The sequence below is a fragment of the Mandrillus leucophaeus genome, unplaced genomic scaffold (assembly GCF_000951045.1).
Source record: "Mandrillus leucophaeus isolate KB7577 unplaced genomic scaffold, Mleu.le_1.0 Scaffold611, whole genome shotgun sequence".
Lineage (NCBI taxonomy): Eukaryota > Metazoa > Chordata > Mammalia > Primates > Cercopithecidae > Mandrillus > Mandrillus leucophaeus.
In genome coordinates this window covers 1,199,700-1,221,675 of record NW_012106598.1, presented here as the reverse complement: position 1 = coordinate 1,221,675, position 21,976 = coordinate 1,199,700, and the positions used below count along the sequence as shown (strand labels likewise).

The 21,976-nt window shown below is 40.1% G+C and overlaps 1 protein-coding gene across 1 annotated transcript in view; it reads left to right on the top strand.

Annotated features, from left to right (window-relative positions):
• The window catches only part of NIPAL2 (NIPA-like domain containing 2), a 185,822-nt gene that overhangs the window by 142,803 nt on the left and 21,043 nt on the right, over positions 1-21,976 (top strand). The window contains exon 5 of the mRNA XM_012000020.1: positions 12,156-12,277. Coding sequence (XP_011855410.1) covers positions 12,156-12,277 — 122 coding nt within the window. The remainder of the gene's footprint in view (positions 1-12,155; positions 12,278-21,976) is intronic.

Here is a 21,976-nt window from a genome sequence, read left to right as displayed (position 1 = left end):
AGTTAATGGGTGCAGCACACCAACATGGCACATGTATACATATGTAACAAACCTGCACGTTGTGCACATGTACCCTAGAACTTAAAGTATAATAAAAAAAAAAAAGAAAAAAGGTGAAAAAAAATTACCAATACCTGAGTTTTATAAACTAAAAATTAGTTCCTAGATACATTATTTTTCTCATTTATCAAGTGACTTAAGGGAACTTTCAATCCTTTTATCTAATATCTGTCATCTTTTATAGTTAATGGTTGAATAATGATGAAATTAACCTAAGGTATTTAATGACAGAATGCAGATATAAAGGGGGATTTGCAAACTAATCTTGAATATTAGTGATAAAAAGATGATTAAGACAGAATCCCTGTCCTCAGATAATTTATAGTCCATGATAAAATATATTCATAAATAAGTTTTTTTAAGTAGAAAAGGATATGTGCCATAATGCCATGAGTCTTTAGAAGTGTTTCTGAATCAGCATTGCTGAGATTTTGGGCCAGATCATTCTTCATTGTAGGGGCTGCCCTGTGCACTGTAAGATCTTTAAGATCCCTCCTGACCTTTACCCACTAGATCCCTCTAACATCCTCCCACTCAGTTATGACAACCAAAAATGTCTCCAAACATTCCGAAATGTCCCCTAGGGGACAAAATACTCAGGTTTAGCTCTGTTCTTCTCTAGCTGAGAAGATCAGAGAGAATTTTTTATAGCCGAGATAACATTTGAATTGGTTCTGACAGCTGGGCAGGACAGGCATAGGCTACATCCAATAATTTGAAGGAGGCCATACAGAGGGAATAACATGAGAAATGTTAACAAAGGTACGAAAAGGTAAAGTAAATTTCTATTTCATACTCCACCATAACTCCTGCCTGTAAGGCTTAGGAAAAAAGTAAATGCAAGTTGTAACTATGGAAAGGAAGAAATAAAAATATCAATATGTACAGTTTATTTTATTATATACTTAGAGAACGCATTATCAACTAAACAATAAACCAGCTCTCAACATTAAAGGATCTAAATTAAACTGACTCTCATAACTTCAGATCTGGATTCAACTCTGGCTATCAACTGTATGGGCAACCTAGTATTACTTAACTTCTCTAAGCCTCACTTTTCTGACAAATATATAAGATAGTTTTGAAGATCAAATTAATTAATTCATATATAAGTACTTTGAAAAATGCAAAGCTTTGTCAATATAATTGTCATAATTTCTATTACCACTTTCATTGCTGAGAGATTCCTAAGAGGTAATACTAAAAATGCAATATAAGGAAGGGGAAATACACACACACACACACACACACACACACACACACACATATCAAGAAAACAAACTAACAAAATAAAACTTTTAAGTAATTATTTGGGATTCTTTGCTAATTCCTCACCTTTTTTTTTTCTTTTGAGATAGAGTCTTGCTCTTTTGCCCAGGCTGGTGTGTAGTGGCGTGATCTCAGCTTACTGCAACCTCCACCTCCTGGGTTTAAGCAATTCTCCTGCCTCAGACTCCCAAGTAGCTGGGATTACAGGCACATGCCACTATGCTCGACTAATTTTTGTATTTTTAGTAGAGACAGGGTTTCACCATGTTATCCAGGCTTGTCTCAAACTCCTGACCTCATGATCCACACACCTCTGCCTCCCAAAGTGCTGGGATTACAGGTGTGAGCTATCGCACCTGGCCTACCTCCTCATCTTTTAAAAGCAGCTAACATTTATTAAACATTTACTCTTGCCAAATACTATGTTAAGTGTTTTGCATGGATTATCTCATTTAAATGTAGGAACAATCCATTTACAGAAGCAAAATCTGATACTTAGAAAGGTTAAGTAACCTGCCCAAGGTCATAACTAGTACGTGATGGACCAGTATCCTAAAAATGGCAATCTGGTATAGCTATAGTATAAAGTTAGGGTGAGTCTTTAGTATCAGAAAGCTGTTACGTAACCTTATATAACCTTTCTCTTTTTTCTTTTTTAAGGCTACACTGGAGGAACCTTATGTAACCTTTGCAAAGTTACATAAGCTTTTTAAGCTTCAATTTTCTAATCTTTAAAATAAAGATGATATTACATACCTTACAGGATTAAATGAGTTCATATATGTAAAACTCTTACAACAGAGCCTATCACATAATGTGTTCAATAATGTTAGCTATAATTGTCATTATTACTACTACCACCACCCCCCACCACTGTACTCTACTAATTAATCAGAGGAAACCTTGATTAGGACATTTTTGCACACTTTAGGAATCCAGGTAATCTTTCCCACAACTCTGATTGGGTGCTTTGTTTTGTTTTTTCCTACCTAACTTAATGCTTTTGGAGTAGGGCCATGTAACTCATAAGTCACATTTATTTCATACCATAGTTAAACATGACCAATTTTTGCCTTTAATCTAGTGTCCTAGGAATGAAAAAAGGGTTGAGTCACCTATTCTATACCCTTGCCTCCAACAAGTGATATCCTAAGATTATCATTATCTGAGATGTAGCAACCCACTTCATACCTAGGGAAGTCCAAGGAAGGACTTTTCCCCAACCCCCTCTCAGAAATGTGTCAAGTCACATGTATTTGCTCTGAGCCTTTGTTGCCGTTGCCTTGAGAAAATGTAGCTTTTCCTGTTAAAAGCAAAAAAAAAAAAAAAAAAAAAAAAGCGTCTTTTACTTCATAGGGACTAAAACCAAACAGGGAAAAGAGTAGTTAGTGGTGTGTTTTAAAGATTAACATATGAACATGCTAAAAATTAAATTATCAAAATGTGTAAAGGAAAATCATTTATTTTTCCCTGTTTCAAGCAAATGGAAGTTTGTTTTTCATGATGGAACAAATGAAGATTTGGGGACCATGTGGAAACAAGCTGAACTAATTTATTGCCAAATGTTACTCTGTGACTATGAAGCTTTTCACCACTAGTCTCAAAAAATGACCTCATAAAGCTCTGTCTGAAAGCAATCGCCAAGTATTATTAAGTCAATGACAGGTTTTGGACTGTGCTCTGATTCTTAGTGGATTAATTATTTTAATGATTATTTTTCCTTTAAAAAGTAAAAGCACCAGATTTCTCTCCCCTTCAATCAGCTCAAAACTATAGAATTTTCTTCTCTCTTCTCCCTTAGACATCAAAAGCACCAAATCATCTGTGAGATCCTAGTTGATGTAAGACCAGATAGAGTCATCATAGAAACAAAAATGACAGTCAACTCATCAGCAATTTCCAGAGACAAGCAATTTGATTATTTCAGGTCACCTAGAAAAGGTTTCCCTAAATAGAATATCACGAGATTAATAGTGAGAGGAGAGCTATTTCCTTCCTTCCATTTCCCACACCAGAAGTCAGCTTGATTTGGAGCCAATATCTAGAACACTAAACTAGCTAAATGCCCCATTGTCTCTGGTTGAGAAGACAGATTGACTGTTATGGTTGCAGAGCTGCCTCAAGAATGGGAGCCTTTCTGATGGACTACTTGAATTCACCACATCATTGAGATTTTCAATCGAGGGCTTCTTCAAGGTTTTGCTGCCATAAGCCTGAGGAATCCAGAGAGATTGTACTTATGGGAGGGTATTCCCAAATGGTTTGATGTTAAGGAGTCCAATTTATTCTTTGACTCCTGTTATCCCACAAAAGCAATAACTGGACTCCCACTGACCAGGAGACATATTGCAGGGACCAAAGGAATTAGACTGCAATCTTGGTTGCAGTCAGGTTAGCTGAATAAGAAAAACTCTTAAGGCTCCTAAAAGTCAGGTCAGACCAGATTCCAGAAGTCAGCAAATGGGCAGTTAATATTAAGTAGCATCCAGCTGGAGAGTGGACAAAATTCAAGATTTCAGGTTTTAGTTCAGGGAAAGAGAAGCTTGGGAACTGGGATATCTGTTGTGGAAGAACTGTGCAAGTAGATCTTAGATTCCAAAACTTGCACAGGTGAGGGACTCCACAGGTTAGAGGTGCCAGTGAACAGAAGCTTCAGAAGGAGCCTGATTCTGGGGTGTTTTCCTCCAACCACATTCTTGGTACACAGGTATCTATAGAAGACTTTTGCAACAGAACACTAGTAGCCTCCTGAAACAAAGGCATGCTCACAGCTGGATCCAGTTAAACGTCAAGTATTTCCCACAATATAAAATATTCCCCCAAAACACTACTTCAGTGCAATATAAATGGTCAAATATGTTTAGAAAATATGACAACCATATCCTCCTCTGGGAGATTTACAGTGAATGCTAATACATTAGGATCGGAGAGGTTTTCCAGTAAAAGAATGATTTAAGTTTGTTTAATTCACCTCTTCTCAAATACATTTGCCTTGGGACCTTTTTTGGTGGAGCATCTGTCTTACAAAACTGGTTCCAGGGAATACCAGTTTGGGAATACTCTTCTAAAGGAAATTTAGGGCCAGAAAAATTACCTGAGACCAGTCAAGGACCCCAGTAACCTTTGCCAGGAACAATCAATTTCTTTTATCCCCAGTAAGGATGCTGCATACGGCCTCAGGTTGTGCTCTGTACAGCTCCTAGGGGTGCCACTCATACAGACTTCAATGTAAATGACAGCCCCGAGCTGTCCATTCAGTGGCCTTGATTCTTAAGGCAAATAAGAGGCAGTGGAGTATAATAGTTAAGAAAATAGCCAACTAGGTTCCAATCCCAGCTCTCCTCTTCTTAGCTGGAAAATCCCAAGCAAAATAACTATTTCTTCTGTGGCTCAATTTCCTCTTTTGTCAAATGTAGATGGTAACAGTTTAAAAGTATACATTATATAGTATTCATATTATATGTCATATACTATACAACTTCCGTATAGTAAAAGTTGTAATAGTATAATAATGCAAAGGTAAATCATTTTCACAGATTTGTTGGAAGCATTAAATTAGTTATGTATAAAGCATTTAGAACTGTGCTTACAAGTATTAGTTATTACTATTATAGTTATCATTATCATCACATTTTAGCATGATGCTGATTATACCATAACGCTCATGTCAGCCATACACATCTATGAACTCAATAATTTTAAGAACAACACCTAAAAATAATTATTACTGGCTGGGCATAGTGGCTCACACATGTAATTCCAGCACTTTAGGAGGCCAAGGTGGGAGGATCACTTGAGACCAGGAGTTCGAGACCAGCCTGGGCAAAATGGCCAGACCCTATCTCTACAAAACTTAAAATTAAAAAAGTAGCCAGTCATGATGGCACATGCCTGTAGTTCCAGCTACTCAGGAGGCCAAGATGAAAGGATCACTCGAGCCCAGAAATTCGAGGCTGCCATGAGCTACGATTGCATCACTGTACTCCGGCGTGGGCAACAGAGTGAGACTGTATCTCTATTTAAAACAAAAAAGATTACGTTCCCTTGGCATATGCCCTCCCAGTATAACTAGTGTATCTATTATAAAAGGCAGGGATTTGCTTGTTTACCTGTTTTGCACAAATATCAAGTTTATAGGGAGAGGTTTTATTTAATATTTGTACATGTTATCAAGCTAAATCTAAGATTCCCAGCAGACCATTATAGACTTCTAAGTGACTTGAGTTGTATTTGATGAGAAAAATGTATTTGCTGCAGGTTTGGGCATGAGGACAGAGGATGGCATCCCATGCCTGTATTGTGGGTAGCATCTAGCATCTAGACATTGCCTCTTACCTGCAGCTTACCCACAGCTGTCTGGCTGCTGTTTTATGTCCCCTCCAATATCCAGATCTTGGAACTCTATGCACCAGTTTCCTGAGGCTAGCTGTGGGTAGCAAACATAGGACTGCTATTTTTTCCTTCTTCTTTGTTATGTCTGTTAGTTATGCCATGTCCTTCTTTCTGTTTTCTTTGAAAACCAACAGCAAGAAGTCTTTGCTAGGCATTCAGAAAACACCAGCCAATTCCTTCCTGCTCATTCCTTCCATTATCAAATTGGGTTATCTCCTTAGAGACAGCCCCAGTGATGGTCCCCCAAAATTGTATCTCTAATATTAGAGATACAATTTTGGACTAATTTTTAAGCTTAACTCAAATGGCCATTGGCTCATGGCAGGCAGTCAGCATCCTGAGATGGATCTATCCAGGATCCGCTGTCACATCAGGCCTCTCAGTAGGCTTTGAAGCATATTCAGTTCCCTAGACTGGCCTCTTGCAGAGCCAAATTCCTGGGATTTTGCAAGTATGATGACATAATTTATACCTAGAGATGAGGAAACTGAGTCACAATGGAGTGAATAACTTGCCTAAGGTCTTCCAGGTAGCACGTAGCAGTGAAATGTGAATTTTGTGAGGGCAGTTTCAGCTTGGATTAGACTCCTGGGATCCAAGTCTTGACTTAAAATGTAACATTTCCCTGGGTGAGGAACATGTTGGTGATACCCTGCTTCCTTTTGGATCTTATATGTCCAGACAAAGGAGATGTAGCAAAATGGCTGAATAGAAGCCTCTACCAATCGTCCTGCCTGTAGGAACACCAAATTTTACAACTCTCTAAACACAAAAAAGCACCTTCATAAGAACCAAAACTCAGGTGAGCAATCACAGTACCTGAACTTCATATTGCTGAAAGAGGCACTGAAGAGGGTAGGAAGGACAGTCTCGAATCACCAACACCACCTCTCCCACATCCGCCAGCAGTGGCCAAATGGCACAGAGAATCTGCTCACTTGGAGAAGAAGAGCACAGTGATTATGGGACTTCGCGCTGAAACTCAATGCTGCCAACACTGGCTAGAGCTCAGCTGATGGCCACAGAGGGAGCATTTAGACCAGCTCTATCCAGAGAGGAATCAACCACCCCAGAGGTGTGAACTTGAGTTTTGGCAAGCCTTGCCACCGCAGGCTAACATTTCTCTGGGGTCCTAAATAAACTTGAAAGGCTGCATGGCCACAAGAACTGCAACTCCTAGGCAAGTCCTGGTGCTGTGCTAGGATTAGAACCAGTGGACTCAAGGGGCATATGATCCAGTGAGACAACAGCTGGGAAGCCAAGGGAGTGCAGACGCCACTCCTCCCCCAGCCCCAGGCAGCACAGCTCATAGCTCTGGGAGAGCCTCCTTTCTTCCACTTGAGGAGAGGAGAGAGAATAAAGAGGACTTTGTCTTGCAACTTGGACACCAGCTCAGCCACAGTGGGATAGGGCATCAGGCAGAGTCCTGAGGCCCCCATTCCAGACTCTAGCTCCTGGATGACATTTCTTGACACACGACACACCCTGGGCCAGAAAAGAAGCCACTGCCTTGAAGGGAAGGACCTAGTCCTGGCAGGATTCATCACCTGCTGACTAAAGAGTATTTGGGCCCTGAATAATCAGCAGTGGCAGCCAGACAGTACTCACCGTGAGCCTTGGGTGAGACTCAGAGATGTATTAGTTTCAGGTGTGGCCCAGCATATTCACAGCTGTGGTGGCTGTGGGGAAGGACTCCTTCTGCTTAAGAAAAGGAGATGAACAAATAAAAAGGATTTTGTCTTGCAGCTTAAGTACCAGCTTGGCCGCAGTGGGGTAGGGTACCAAGAGGGTTCTTGGGGTCCCTGATTCCAGGTCTTGGCTCTTGGATGGCATTTCTAGACCTACCCTGAACCACAGGAGAGCCCACTTCCCTGAAGGGTAGTGCCGGGCCTGGCAGCATTCACCATAAGATGACTGAAGAGCCTTTGGGCCTTATGTGACTATTGGCAGTACCCTGGCAGTACCTGAGGGTGGCGGACAGAGGAAAGACTCCTCTGCCTGGGGAAAGGGGAGGGACAAGCAGAAAGGACTCTGCCTTGTGGTTTTGGTGTCGACCTAGCTGCAGTAGAATAGAACACCAGGTAAATTTCTAAGGTTTTCTCCAGACCCACCTGGGGCCTAGGGGAACTTGTCACCCTGAAGGGAAGGATACAAGCCTGGCTGGCTTTGCCACCTGCTGATTGTAGAGCCCTAGGGCCTTGAGCGAACATAGGTGGTAGCCAGGCAGTGGACAGAGCAGGCCTTGAGCAAGATCCAATGCTGTGCTGGCTTCAGGTCTGACCTAGTGCAGTCCCAGTGGGAGTGACCGCAGGGGTGGTTATGTCATTCCACCCCTCGCCCCCAGCTCCAGGCAGTTCAGGACACACACACACACACACACACACACACACACACACAGAAAGAGAGAGAGAGAGAGAGAGAGAGATTGTTTGGGAGAAAGTAAGAGAAGAGAACAAGAGTCTCCTCCTGTTAATCCAGATAATTCATCCAGATCTTATGCAAGACCACCAATATGGTACCTCTGCAAATATGCAAGAACTACAACATTACCGGGCTTGGAGTGCCCCCTAATGTAGATATGGCCACAGTGACCAAAAACTTAGATCACAACACCCAAGTTCATTAAAATACCCAAAAAGCCTTCCAAAGAAGGAGGGTACAGACATGCCCTGACTGCAAAGACTACAATAAATATCTAACTCCTCAATGCCCAGACACTGACAAACATTCACAAGCATCAAGACCATTCAGGAAAACATGACCTCACCAAACAAACTAAATAAGGCACTAGGGGCCAATCCTGGAGAGGCAGGGTTATGTAATCTTTCAGACAGAGAATTCAAATAGCTGTTTTGAAGAAATTCAAATAAATTCAAGATAACGCAGACAAGGAATTCAGAATCCTATCAGATAAATTTAACAAAGAAATTTTTAAAATTCAAAAGAATCAAGCAGATATTCTGGAGTTGAAAAATGCAACTGACATACCAAAGAATGCATCAGAGTCTCTTAACAGCAGAAATGATCGAGGAGAAGAATTAGTGAGCTTGAAAACAGGCTATTTGAAAATACAGTCAGAGGAGACAAAAAAAAAAAAGAATAAAAAGGAACGGAACACACTTACAAGATCTAGAAAACAGCCTCAAAAGAACAAACCTAAGACTTATTGGCCTTAAAGAGGAGGTAGAGGAAGAGAAGATTAGAAAGTTTATACAAAGGGATAATAATAGAGAATTTCTCAAATCTAGAGAAAGACATCAATATTCACATACAAGAAGGTTATAGAACACTGAGCAGATTTAACCCAAAGAAGACTACCCCAAGGCATTTAATCATCACACTCCCAAAGGTCAAGGATAAAGAATCCTAAAAGCAACAAGAGAAAAGAAACAAATAACATACAAGAGAGCTCTGAGACTTCTGGCAGCAGACTTTTCAGAGGATCTTACATGTCCAGATTACTCCTTTCGGCAAACGGGCCAGCAGAAGGTAAACTAACAAGTTTCCTAAGTCAGAAATCTGTGTCTTTCAAAAGAAGGAATATATGTAGCTTTACTGAAATAAAAATAACAGGAACTGATATCTCATATCACTTTTAGAAAAAGGTAGAATATAAATAAATTTAAAAGGAATTTATTTAAGGAAGTGCAAATGACTAACATGAAAAATGTGCATATAACTCATAAAGGGGACAGTAAATCACATAAATATAAATGATGCCAAATAAACCAGCATACAACTGGTGGCAGCTATCCAGAACTGCCTTTGTAATTATTGCAGATAGCTGAAATAAAAATTATTAAGAAGAAAGAATGTGTGACCTGCTGAACTGCCATAAAGTTACTTAGCAGATACACAGTGATGTGAGGCCCAAATGAAATAATATATGTGAAAGGGACTTAGAAAGTACAATTGCAGCCGGGCATGGTGGCTCACTCCTGTAATCCCAGAACTTTGGGAGGCGGAGGCGGTCAGATCACCTGGGGTCAAGAGTTCGAGACCACCCAGGCCACCATGGTAAATCCCCATCTCTACTAAAAATACAAAAATTAGCTGGGCATGGTGGCACATGCTTGTAGTCCCAGCTACTCGGGAGGCTGAGATAGGAGAATCACTTGAACCCAGGAGACAGAGGTTGCAGTAAGCTGAGATCACACCACTGCACTCCAGCCTGGGCAACATAGCAAGACTCTGTTTCAAAAAAAAAAGAAGAAAGAGAGAAGGAAGGAAGGAAGGAAGGAAGGAAGGAAGGAAGGAAGGAGAGAAAGAAAGAATAACTGTAAAAGCATCAGCCATTTTATATTTTTTAAAAGTTTTGAAATGCAATGAAATATACCCCATAAATATATACACCTCCTATGTACCCACAAAAATTAAAAATTTTTAAAAAGAAATGCAATGAAGATATACATTGATAGGAACAGTCATGGAAGGCAAATGCAGACGTGGATGTGAAGTAGGGAGGTATATGTCAGAATGTGAAACAGGGACAATATTGGAAAGTTATTCAGTAAACAATACTACCTCCGCGAGATAGAACACCAGTAGACTTAAAAAGAATGAAGCCACCCTGCATATACTGATGTGAAGTGTCCTCCAAAATGTTCTAAGTAGAAAAAAAAAAAAGCAAGATACAGAAAAGCTTATATAATATGCAATTATTTATGTAAAAAAAAAAACCTCATGCACACTTATACACACATGCATAAAACATCTCTGAAAAGAAAACCCCAGGAACTAGTGGTGGTAGTGACTTTGAGGAGGAAAACTAGTGAACCATCAGGGTGTATGAGATTTAACTTTTCACCAGTCCGCCTTGTGTATTGTTGGAATTTTGCCATATACATGTGTTGCCTACTCAAAACTAAATTTAAATACAAGAAAGTTAATAGAAACTAGATACTATTAGTAGAGATAAAGAAGTATCTGATGGAGGAACTTGATATAACTAGAAATTTGGATTTCACAAAAGAAACAGAAGTATCTGAGACATTTTAAAGTAGATTAAATGGATTTATGCTACTTTATCATACCAAGTTTAGAAAACAGGTTTTTTTAAATCTCTTCCTCCTAGGAACCTACTTTTGAACAATTATGTAATTTTTTTCCAAAGAAAAGACATGACTGACAAATAATTTTCTCCCAAGTTCTTATATATGGTTTTATCATTTGCTTTTATTACAGTGTTTAATAATGTATATTGTTTTTTGTTTCTAAAGTTCTCATTCAAAATAGCTTTAAAGATTGCATATAATCTGTCTTCACAAAGTATTACAGAATAAATCGTTACATTAGAGGAAACTTCCTTGTAGCTTCTACAATACCCTGAATTGCTGTTGTCTAGCTTTTGCGAAAAATCAAATGCTATTTGTTTCCAGGAACTAGAGTTCAAAACCTAAGTCATTTGCATAAGAGGAACAGGAAATTGGTGCCTTCAAATTGTGAGACTTCGTAGACAAACCAAATTGTTTCAGGTTGGAGTCAATGTTGGTTATAAATTATATTCACAATAGCACTGACCTCAGAGATGAAACAAGTTGAATTATGTTTTCAAGTGTGCTATCTAAAATATGCTACTTATATCAGGGTTTTTTCCAGACTGCTAATTATATATAAATAAGCACTTTTCAACATTATTTGGAAGGGCAAGTCCTCCCTTCACCCCTTCTTCGGTGGCCTCACCCCCTAACCCCCCTATACACATTCCCTTCTGTCATTTTAAGTAATGCTAAACCGATGGCAGTAACATACTCCTTACATAGGTTTATGACGTGGTTTCTATTTTATTTTATTTTATTAAGCTAACCTTGGAATTCTATATTCTAGACTGGATTAATTAAACTCCTATAGCAAAGCCAGCGTTCACCTTCGTTATTGCTGCTAAAAGGAATCCAATAAATGGCAGTGATTAAAGATGCTCATTACCAGATTTTCAAATTATTAAATCACCTGAGTGTGTTGAAGGCTCCAGGGATGAGTGAGTGTAGAGCAGATCATCATGTGATGAGTTTCCCTGTCCTCTGGACTGTGCCATCTAGATCTAGACAGATCTAGACTGTCTAGATCTATCATGCACTTACTGGCCCATGAGGAAACGGTCAGCTTAGGATGTGTTTTCACATCTTCATAGCACATATTCTGATCTTCCCGATCACTGGGAAAAGCTTCCCTGAAGAGGCCAGGAGTCATCCAGAACAACAGAAAAATTGGAAGTTATGTCCTACCCCATCCATCTCCCAGCTCTATTCCCCTGTAAAGGGAATGCCTTCAGGTGAATGTGAAAGATATCCAGGGATGATTTGATTAAACGGAGTATAATAGGGAGGGGCGACTGGTACTTTTACAAGTAACGCTCAGTCTCTAGGCAATGTCTGTGTCAACAAAAAGCTTTAGGTTGGTTTCAATTTGGTTTTTCTTTTCAATTTTATTTAAAGGTATGACACTGGCATTTGCAGGAACATATTTACTGGTGAACTTTGCTCCAAATATAACTCAGGCAATCTCAGCAAGAACAGTGCAGTATTACTTTGTTGGATGGCAGTTCCTGATCTATGTGGTAAGAATTCTAAATATTTCACTATCCCCAAATCTGTATTATCCAGACCACTGGTACATGCAGATATTAGAGAACATAACCTTTTCCTTACCAGCACTAATATCTTACTAAAATGTAAATGTATTTGACCAACACCAAAGTATTTGAATTACTAAGTCAGCAATAGAAGCACCCCTAGTTTCCCAGATATCCTTTCCTGGAACAATTTCCACATCAATTAATCCAGCAAGTTCCAAAGCAACATGTTTTAGGACAACTCAGAGTAAAACAAAACATTCCCTTCCAAGTTGAAGGGACAATACTTGAGGACACATTTTGCTTTACTGAACTTTATTCAAAATAGGGGTTCTCTTCAAAAAAGTCCTCGTTTTTTGTGGTTGCATAGTATTCCATGGTAGATATGTGCCACATTTTCTTAATCCAGTCTATCATTGATAGACATTTGGGTTGGTTCCCAGTCTTTGCTATTGTGAATAGTGCCACAATAAACATATGTGTGCATGTGTCTTTATAGCAGAATGATTTATAATCCGTTGGGTAAATTTCCAGTAATGGGATTGCTTGGTCAAATAGTATTTCTAGTTCTAGATCCTTGAAGAATCGCCACACTGTCTTCCACAATGGTTGAACTAATTTACACTCCCACCAACAGTGTTCCTATTTTTCCACATCCTCTCCAGCATCTATTGTTTCCTGACTTTTTGATGATCACCATTCTAACTGGCGTGAGATGGTATCTCATTGTGGTTTTGATTTGCATTTCTCTAATGACCAGTGATGATGAGCATAAGGGATAGCATTAGGAGAAATATGTAATGTAGGTGACGGGTTGATGGGTACAGCAAATCACCATGGCACGTGTATACCCACATAACAAAACTGCACATTCGGCACATGTATCCCAAAACATAAAGTATAATAATTTTAAAAAAAACTTGATAGATGTAGACAAACTGCCCTCCAGAATTTCCATATTCATTTATATTCCCATTAGTACTGTCAACCAATACAAAATATTTAAACTTGTATATTTTTCTCTTTTATTATATTTTAAATTCTATATCTTTAATTTTTCCAGTGAAAAAGATTAAAGTGATCTATTAATTTTTTTGAAGTCCTTGTTGAGATCAATGCTACAGATTATCTGAGAGGAGCACACAACAGTACTACAATACCAACAGATGTGTAAAAGAATCAAATGAGGCTGGGCACAGTGGCTCACACCTTTAATCCCAGCACTTTTGGAGGCCGAGCTGGGCAGATCACTTGAGGTCAGGAGTTCGAAACCAGCCTGGCCAACATGGTGAAACCCCCATCTCTACTAAAAATACAAAAATTAGCCGGGAGTGGTAGTACACAGCTGTAAACCCAGCTACTTGGGAGGCTGAGGCAGAAGAATCGTTTGAACCTGGGAGGCGGAGGTTGCAGTGAGCCAAGATGGTGCCATTGCACTCCAGCCTGGGCGACAAGAGTGAAACTCTGTCTCAAAAAAATAAAAAGAATGAAGTGAGCTGATAGAGAAATATGAAGGCGTTAACTGGGTTATCTCGCTTGATGCAGTGGCTGTATCTGTAGGTATAAAGAGAATATGATCAAAAGGGTTGATATGCAACTTGTCACAGAAGTTGGTACAGATTGGGGAATACTAATATTCTAGGAAGGGTAGGTAATAAGAAGAAAGCTGGGATAGTCTAGCTGAGCATTTAACCAAGAACTGGTTTGGTAAAATAGTTGTGAAAACAATAAAAAGAATCAGGCTGGGCATGGTGGCATACGTCTGTAACCCAACAGTTCGAGAAGCCAAGGTGGGAGAATCGCTTGAGCCCAGGAGTTTGAGACCAGTCTGGCAACATGGCAAGACCTCATCTCTACAAATAATTTTAAAAATTAGCCAGGCAGGGTGGTATGCACCTGCAGTCCCAGCTACTGGGAGTTGAGATGAGAGGATCTTGAGCCCAGGAGGTCAAGGGTGCAGTGAGCCGTGATTGCAGCTGTGCACTCCAGCCTGGGTGACAAAGTGAGACCCTGTCTCAAGACAAAGAAAAAAAAAAAAAAAAGAAAGCACACACTATTAGGATTAGAAGTGACCTCAAAAGCTAACTGGTCTAACCTTCTGCCATTAAAACAGATAAAATAGTATGATCCTACTTTATATGCCTAGTATTGAAAAGTGTGACATTGGCATTTACAGGGATGTGTCTACTGATTAAATTTGCTCTAAGTACATGACTGAAGCAGTTCCTAGTGTGTATGACAAGAATTCTATATATCCTACCATTTCTGATATGTACTCTGACCACTAGAACACAAATATCTACAGATCTTTTCACTTTCATTTCCTTTTCTACTCCTTTCTCTTGCTCTACAAAGATACTTAGGTTTCTCTATTTAAAAAAAATTCTCATACACTACACACCCTTTTAATAAACTGCCCAATTTCACTCCTGCCATTTACTACCAAGAATGTCTTCAGATAATCTACTCTTGCTGGTCCTGTCCACTTCCTCAGCTCCCACTGACTCTTCACTCATTCCAATCTGTGGATGGGTCTGTGGGTCAAAGGAGGTAGGGGGATATTGCCAGTAGAGGGAACAGCAGACAGATACAATAGCACTGCATTATGTGGCTGGAGGGGGCTCACTGGTCAGATTTGTTTATTAGGAGGAGCTTGTAGCCACAGTGTTGATGATTAAGAGAAAGGAGAGGCAGCCTTGTTAAGAGGCTGCTGACACAGTTCAAGCAAGAGATGATGGAAGCCTGAATTAATGCGATGGGAATGGGAATGTAGAAAAGGACCAAGTTCTAGAGGCTTTACATTCCCAACAGGAAGGGGACTAGGAGTGACGAATGAGGGTGTAGGAGAAGTCTGGAAAAGTAAATCCCTCTCCATGAATTGCCAAAGGAATTGCTTTTTTTGGTCCTGATTCTTCTCGAACCTTAGGCAGCATTTACTCCCTGGCCCATTATCTTCTAGAACCTCTCTCCTCCTTGCTTCCTCCACATGTTTTCCCTGTTTCTCTTCTTCCTCTCTGACTAATCCACGCCAGACTCTTGAGCACCTCCTCTTCCTCTGCCTCGCTTCTATTGATGCTGCACACTCTTCCAAGGTCTTCTAAAAGAATCCCATTGCCCACCCACCAGCAACGTTTTTAAAGACGTCTTAATCCAGACCTACCTCTCCTTCCCAGGCACCTCCTGGGCTCCAGATCTATATTCTCATCTGTCCACATATTACTCATCCCTGCCTGGGCATCCCATCGTCTCCTCAATGGTAACATATCAAAAAACAAACTATCTTCTCTCCCAGACTCTCTCTTCTCTTCCATGTCAGCTTCCCATACTGGAAACCTAAACTACACATGACTTCTCCTTCACCCTCATTCCTCACTCCTACCCCTGATCCTTTTGGAAATGTAAAGTCTCTTGAACTTGACCCCTTTTTCACATTTCCATTCCTGTTGCATTAATTCAGGCTTCCACCATCTCTTGTTTGAACTGTGTCAGCAGCCTCTTAACAAGGCTGCCTCCCCTGTTGTTCATCATCAGCACTGGTACAAGCTCCTCCTAATAAATAAATCTGACCAGTGAGCCCCCTCCAGCCATATAACGCAGTGCTGTTGTACCTGTCTGCCTCCCCTACCTCCTTTGACCCACAGCCCCATCTCCTTATGACCCCTGAAAACTTACCCTCATGGGCATGGCTCAGATTGGACCTCTTTATCTATTTACCTGCCTGTCTTATTTCAGAAGATGCTGCACTTCTTCAGGACATGAACTTGTACTGGTTGATCAATGAATCAATCAGGCCATCAGTCACAGTGCCCTGCCTATTTAAATCCCTGATCCTCATATGTTATGGCCCCAAAATCCATTTTCATAGGCCTTATTTCTACCCTAGTGCTGTCACTTCCTAGCTCTTCCCTCACCCCTGCCCTCCTTCAGCCTTTAAGATTGGGCTTCCCAAGTCAGATCGCCTTCCTCGGGTCTGTCATACTTTGTGCCAACCCGTCTGCCCCATTTATCTTCCTACTTCTATGCCGCACTCAGTTCTTTAATTATCACAGCTTTTGTCAGTCAATGATAAGCACTAGATCTCTGTGATTTACTTCTGTCTTTTATACTTTACAGAAAATTTCATGATAATCCAGACTTGAAGCCCTACCAACAAATTATTACTCTTCGCCTGCAGGCAAAATAAATTCTTCATCTAGTTAAGAAAAGGGTCACATAGCCTGAAACCAGAAAATTAATGGCATGAGTTAAATCCTTTGTATATTAAAGATGCATCAAGACTTATTTCCTGGAATAAACAGCATTGTTTAATGATGCTGTATCTTGTATTATTTTAACACCAGAGAAAACATTTGAAGAGATCCAAACTACTTTTTATTAAACTGTATATTTTCACAAAAAGTACTGAGATGAGTTGCAGTTTGCCATTTTTCCAAAATCAACTCTTAAAATAAATTTATTCATCCATTTATTCACTCATCCATTAAGTGGTGATTAGACACCAAGTTTAGAGACAGGAATCCCCGTAGCAGGAATTTTACAGTTCTGGGAGAAACCCATATATCTGAAAAATCATATTAAGATAAAGAAAGTATATTTGAAAGTAAATGCCACAGAGAAAAATGTAAATAATTTCAGGTATTTATAACATAGCATAAAATAAACCTTTAATAAAATTACTTTTGAATAACACTGTTGGCATTAGACCCTAAGGGAACTAGATCTATATAATATTCATTTGTAATTTAATCCATTATATAATTGCATCTCTAAAGACTCTAGAAGTAATGTATTTTATACTAAGATTGTGAGCTGAAATTTGGTTTGAATCTGTTAAACACTTAAGTAATATTTAATCCTCAGATATGGCAAATTCTATGCTTTTCTGCAAGCCCTGACTGCAAAGATAATAATTACAGTAATTAAGACTATTCTTTGACATATCATTCATCTAACTCTATGTATTATACCAAGTATAAATAAGAGCACCTGAATTGGCTTTCAGGACTGATCAAATAACTTCTAAAATATTTATAAGCCTGAATACATTTTATATTTCTCACAAAAGGAATTATAATATTGCAGCACCCACTGGCTCACATCAACCCCTTGTTTGGCGTGTTTGCGTGCCCCAGACAGATGTCTGTTTTTCCTTCAAGGCTTACATTAAATGGAAGCCTCACAGGAACAAGGTTCAGTAGCTTTTCCTCTGATCTGGTACAGAAAAGAAAGGAAGGAAGATTTGAGAAGCCCAGTGTATACCAGCCAGAGAAGAATAAAGTGCCCTCCACTCACTCACTGAAACAGCCTCTCCCAGCCCGTCTGCCACAGACGGACAATCCCGATCCTTGCCAAAACACAAAGAGAAGTGGGATTTTCAAGGTCAAACTAGGTGAGGAAAATTCTGCATAACATGGCCTGTCTGAGAAATTCATCATCTCTGTTAGCATGTTAAAAGCCAGAAGTCCTGTAAGAATGAGAAAGGTTTGATTTTGTTTGTCCTACATGCCCCAGGCTACTTCGACCATGAGGCCCTTTTCTTGGAAGGACCTTTTGTTGAGTAATACCTATGAGCAAACGTGTTCTGCAAAAACCACGTTAGAAAATGCAGCCCTAATTCTCAATTACTTCATGTTCTTTGGCAGGCTTGGTCATGGCTATTTTGCTCACCCAGATTTTCCAAAAGACTATTCAAATGGAAACCTCTTTTGTGAACATAAAATCCTTCACAAAATAATCTGCACATTGCTCATTTTCTCTCAGACAAAAAAATTAAACCAGCAGATGCTGGGGCCAAGCCTGTCATTTGGTGTCATTCTGTACCCTAAACCTGATTATTAAGTCAGCCTTTCTGGCAAAGCTGCGACAAAACCCACCATCAGGTATTAGAAACCTAAGGGAGAAAACTGTATGTTTTTATAGGATATCAATATCTATGGCATGATGTTATTTGCTTTATTGTCTGAATGCAAATAGCACTTGTGCGTCCACACAAGAGTCCACCTCTTTGGTAGCAGCAGCCACTCTCTGAGTGACTGAGCCCTACGTCTAGCTCAGATTACATTCTGCTCTTTACCTGCACACTGGCCCTATACATGGGACACTGTTATCCTCTGCATTTAATGGATGGGGAAGTTGAGGCTGGGGAAGGCCCAGGAACTTGTTGAAGGTCACATAACTACTAAGTGATAAAGCCAAAACTCAAAACCAGTTTGTTCACTTCTGGGGTGCACATGCCAACACGCCTCACTCAATGCCTCTCTGCAGAATTAATAAACCGACCACCAAGGATCAGATCTTTGTCCAAATATGGCCTTAGAGAGAAACTTTGCAGAGCTCATTTCTTTTGGACAGAGAAGCCATATGCCAGGCCATAGGCTATGCGTTTGAGAACTTGGTGAGGCAAGATGAGGTCAAATCGGGCTCAGATATTGGTACTGGCAGTGGGGCATCCAGTGCTAAAATTTTGTCTATCTCTTTTGCCACGCACCCCTTCAGCTGCCAGTGCTCTTTGCATTAGGTTGGTGCAAAAGTAATTGAGGTTTTTCCCATTGAAGGTAGTTATTTTCAGTGGGAAAATTGAAAATTGTCTGTTTTTCCTTCAAGGCTTACATTAAATGGAAGCCTCACAGGTACAAGGCCCAGGAACTTTTTCCTCTGATCTGGTACAGAAAACAAAGGAAGGAAGAATTGCACCAACCCACCAACCTAATAGAAAACCCCTTTGCTATGTAAAGTAACATCTTCACAGCGTCTGGAGATTAGACCAGGGACTCCTATGGGGCCATCATGCTGCCTATCAGAGCTGCATCATTTTGCCCCTCTGAGCCTCAGTTTTCTCACCTGTAAACCGATGACAGCACCTACCTCCTAAGTGATTGTGAGGATTCAATGAATTCGTAACAGGAAGCTCTGAGAACAGTGCACAGGGTGCGGGGGACTCAGTAAGTGCTGTTACTTTTTCTAACCTGTGAGATTGCAATCAATAATGCAGCCCCTTCCTGGGGCACCGCAACCTGCAGAAATCACAGCTTCTTTAATATTGATGTTTTCAGGGAGAAAAAAAAATGTTGCTAGAAAAAAATCAGCATTAATTCATACTGCTTTAATATTTTATTCCTAGGAGCTGTGTGACTTCTTGCCACGAGGCAGAACCAGGGCAACTATAGTTATTCTGTGAATAATGGGAACTCATGTTTTATTTATCTGAAGCCACAGAGATGGAATTTGCCCACACATGAAAAAAGTCATACATGGTTTCTAGACCTGATAACAAATACCTGCAAAAATTAATAATCAGCATGATAATTGATTTACCTAACAGGCTCTGTGTGTTAATGCAGGAAGAGCTTTCTTTTCTCCCACAACAAACACAGAGGCCCAAACGCTGCTGTGAACTGTCTATAATTGTCTCATGTGAGAAGTGGAAGCCTGTGGTGGAGGGGAGACCAGGCCCAGAGGGATATTTCTGTTAACAATTGGCGAAATGCACAGAAATTAGGACATCCAATGTTTTGATGGCCATTTTAGGGAAGGCAAAGAGATACAAGTTTAATAGCTTTTGTAAAGCACTACTCAATTAAATTAAAGGTCTGGCAAATAAGTCCCATAAGAAACAGTTAAAATAATTGGTTTAATTTACCAGGAGAAGAAAAGACAAAGGGATGATTTCATCTTCCGTATTAGATGAAAAGGTTTTTTAATGAGGGAGATAAGGGCCTGCTGTTTCCCATGCCCACAAAGGAATAGAGAAAAAAACAAACCCACAAGCAAATCCTTGAATGGAAACAAATTTAAGTTGATTTAGAGAAGGCATTGTAGGTAGAATGCATTCCTGTAAATAGTGAAGTCCCTAACTCCTGTGGTTAAAAAAAAAGAGAAAAAAAATTAGTGATGGTACTGTCTGCTGTTAGAAAAGTAAACATTCACACTTACGAATTCAGCCCAAGAATACTATCTCGTCAAAAATAATAGCCTGGGCTGGGCACGGTGTCTCATGCCTATAATTCCAGCACTTTGGGAAGCCAAGGCGGGTGGATCACTTGAGGTCAGGAGTTCAAGACCAACCTGGCCAACATGGCAAAACCCTGTCTCTACTAAAAATACAAAAATTAGCCAGGTGTGGTGGCAGGCACCCATAATCCCAGCTACTTGGGAGGCTGAGGCAAGAGAATCGCTTGAACCCAAGAGGCAGAGGTTTAAGTGATCCGAGATCGAGCCATTACACTCTAGCCTGGGCAACAGAGTGAGACTCCATCTCCAAAAAAAAAAAGTTAAAACAAAAATAAAACTGAGAACTCAAAATTACACTAAAGTTCTTAAGGACAGAAAAATTTTAGACTTTTAGTCAATTAATATTTATTGAACAGTCACTTTTTTAGACATTAGGTCTTTTTTGGCGACTTATTCATAATAAATTTGAGGTGTGATTTACTCATTAATTCCATCAGTACTCATTGAGTGACCAGCTGTGTGCCAGGCACCAGATATTGAGTGGCAAAAAGAGTGGGTAAGATTCCTGTCCTAGGGCTGGCATTCCAGTAGGGAAGACAGACAAGAAACACATAAACATATGAACAAGAAATGATGATGGCAGAATGCTCCACTGCGACCTGAAGCTGGGGGTGTGACAGGATAATGAGTGGCTCCGTTAGATCAGAAGAGTCAGAGAAGAACTCTCAGAGAGGTGGCATTTGACCTGTGAGCTGAGTGACTTGGAGGAGCCATTGTGCAAAGATCAGTGAAAGAGCATTCCAGGCAGAGTGAGCAGTTAGTGCAAAGGCCCACAGGCAGGGGCAATCTGAAGATTGGAAAGAACTAGGAAAAAAAAAAAAGAATTTTTAAAAATTGCCATGAGGCTGGCACAGAGTGGACCATCCAGGAGTGAGTGGTACAAAATGAGGTCCAGGGAGTTGCCTAAAACTTTGTGATCCAGAAGGAAGTTTGGGTTTTATTCTAAATGTGGTAGGAAACCACAGGAGGTTTCGGCAAAGGAATGAATGGGTCTAGTTTATATTTTTACTACATGCATCATCCTGGAAGAATGGCACAAATATAATACATGGTGGAAAAAAACAAACGAGTGAAAGCAAGTATGAGTCCACTTGTATAAAGTCCAAACATGCAAAAGTAAACTGGGTACCATTTAGGGACACATAGAAATGCAATAAACTATAAAGAAAGTAAATAATAATCACAAATTTTCAGCATAGTGATTCCTGGGGAGGTTGAAGGAGGAGGGGAGTGCAGCTGGAGAGGGGCACATGAGCAACTTCAGAGGTGTCAGTAGGTTCTGTTTGTTAGTTTGGGTAGAGAATCTGTGAGTGCCTGTCATATTACTCTAAATCCCTTTGATGTGTATCATATATGTTCTCCATGAATAAAATATTTCATTATCCAAATTGTGTTCTTAAATGATTCCTCTGGCTGTGGAATGGCTGGATTATAGAGAGGCAAGAGTAAAATCAGAGATGAGTGAGAAGCAAATGCAGCTGTCTAGAGAGGAAGGCAGGGAGTGAGGGAAAGGGAAGGGTTTGGGGTTTGTGCAACAGGGAGTGTGAGAATGCTACTAACTGGAGGGCAAAGGCCCTGGAGGAACAAGCTGGGAAGGTAGAGAATCAAGTGGGAGGTGTTACCCACATTACTGTGGCGTGTCTATTAAACATGCATGTGGAAATGTCCCGTAGA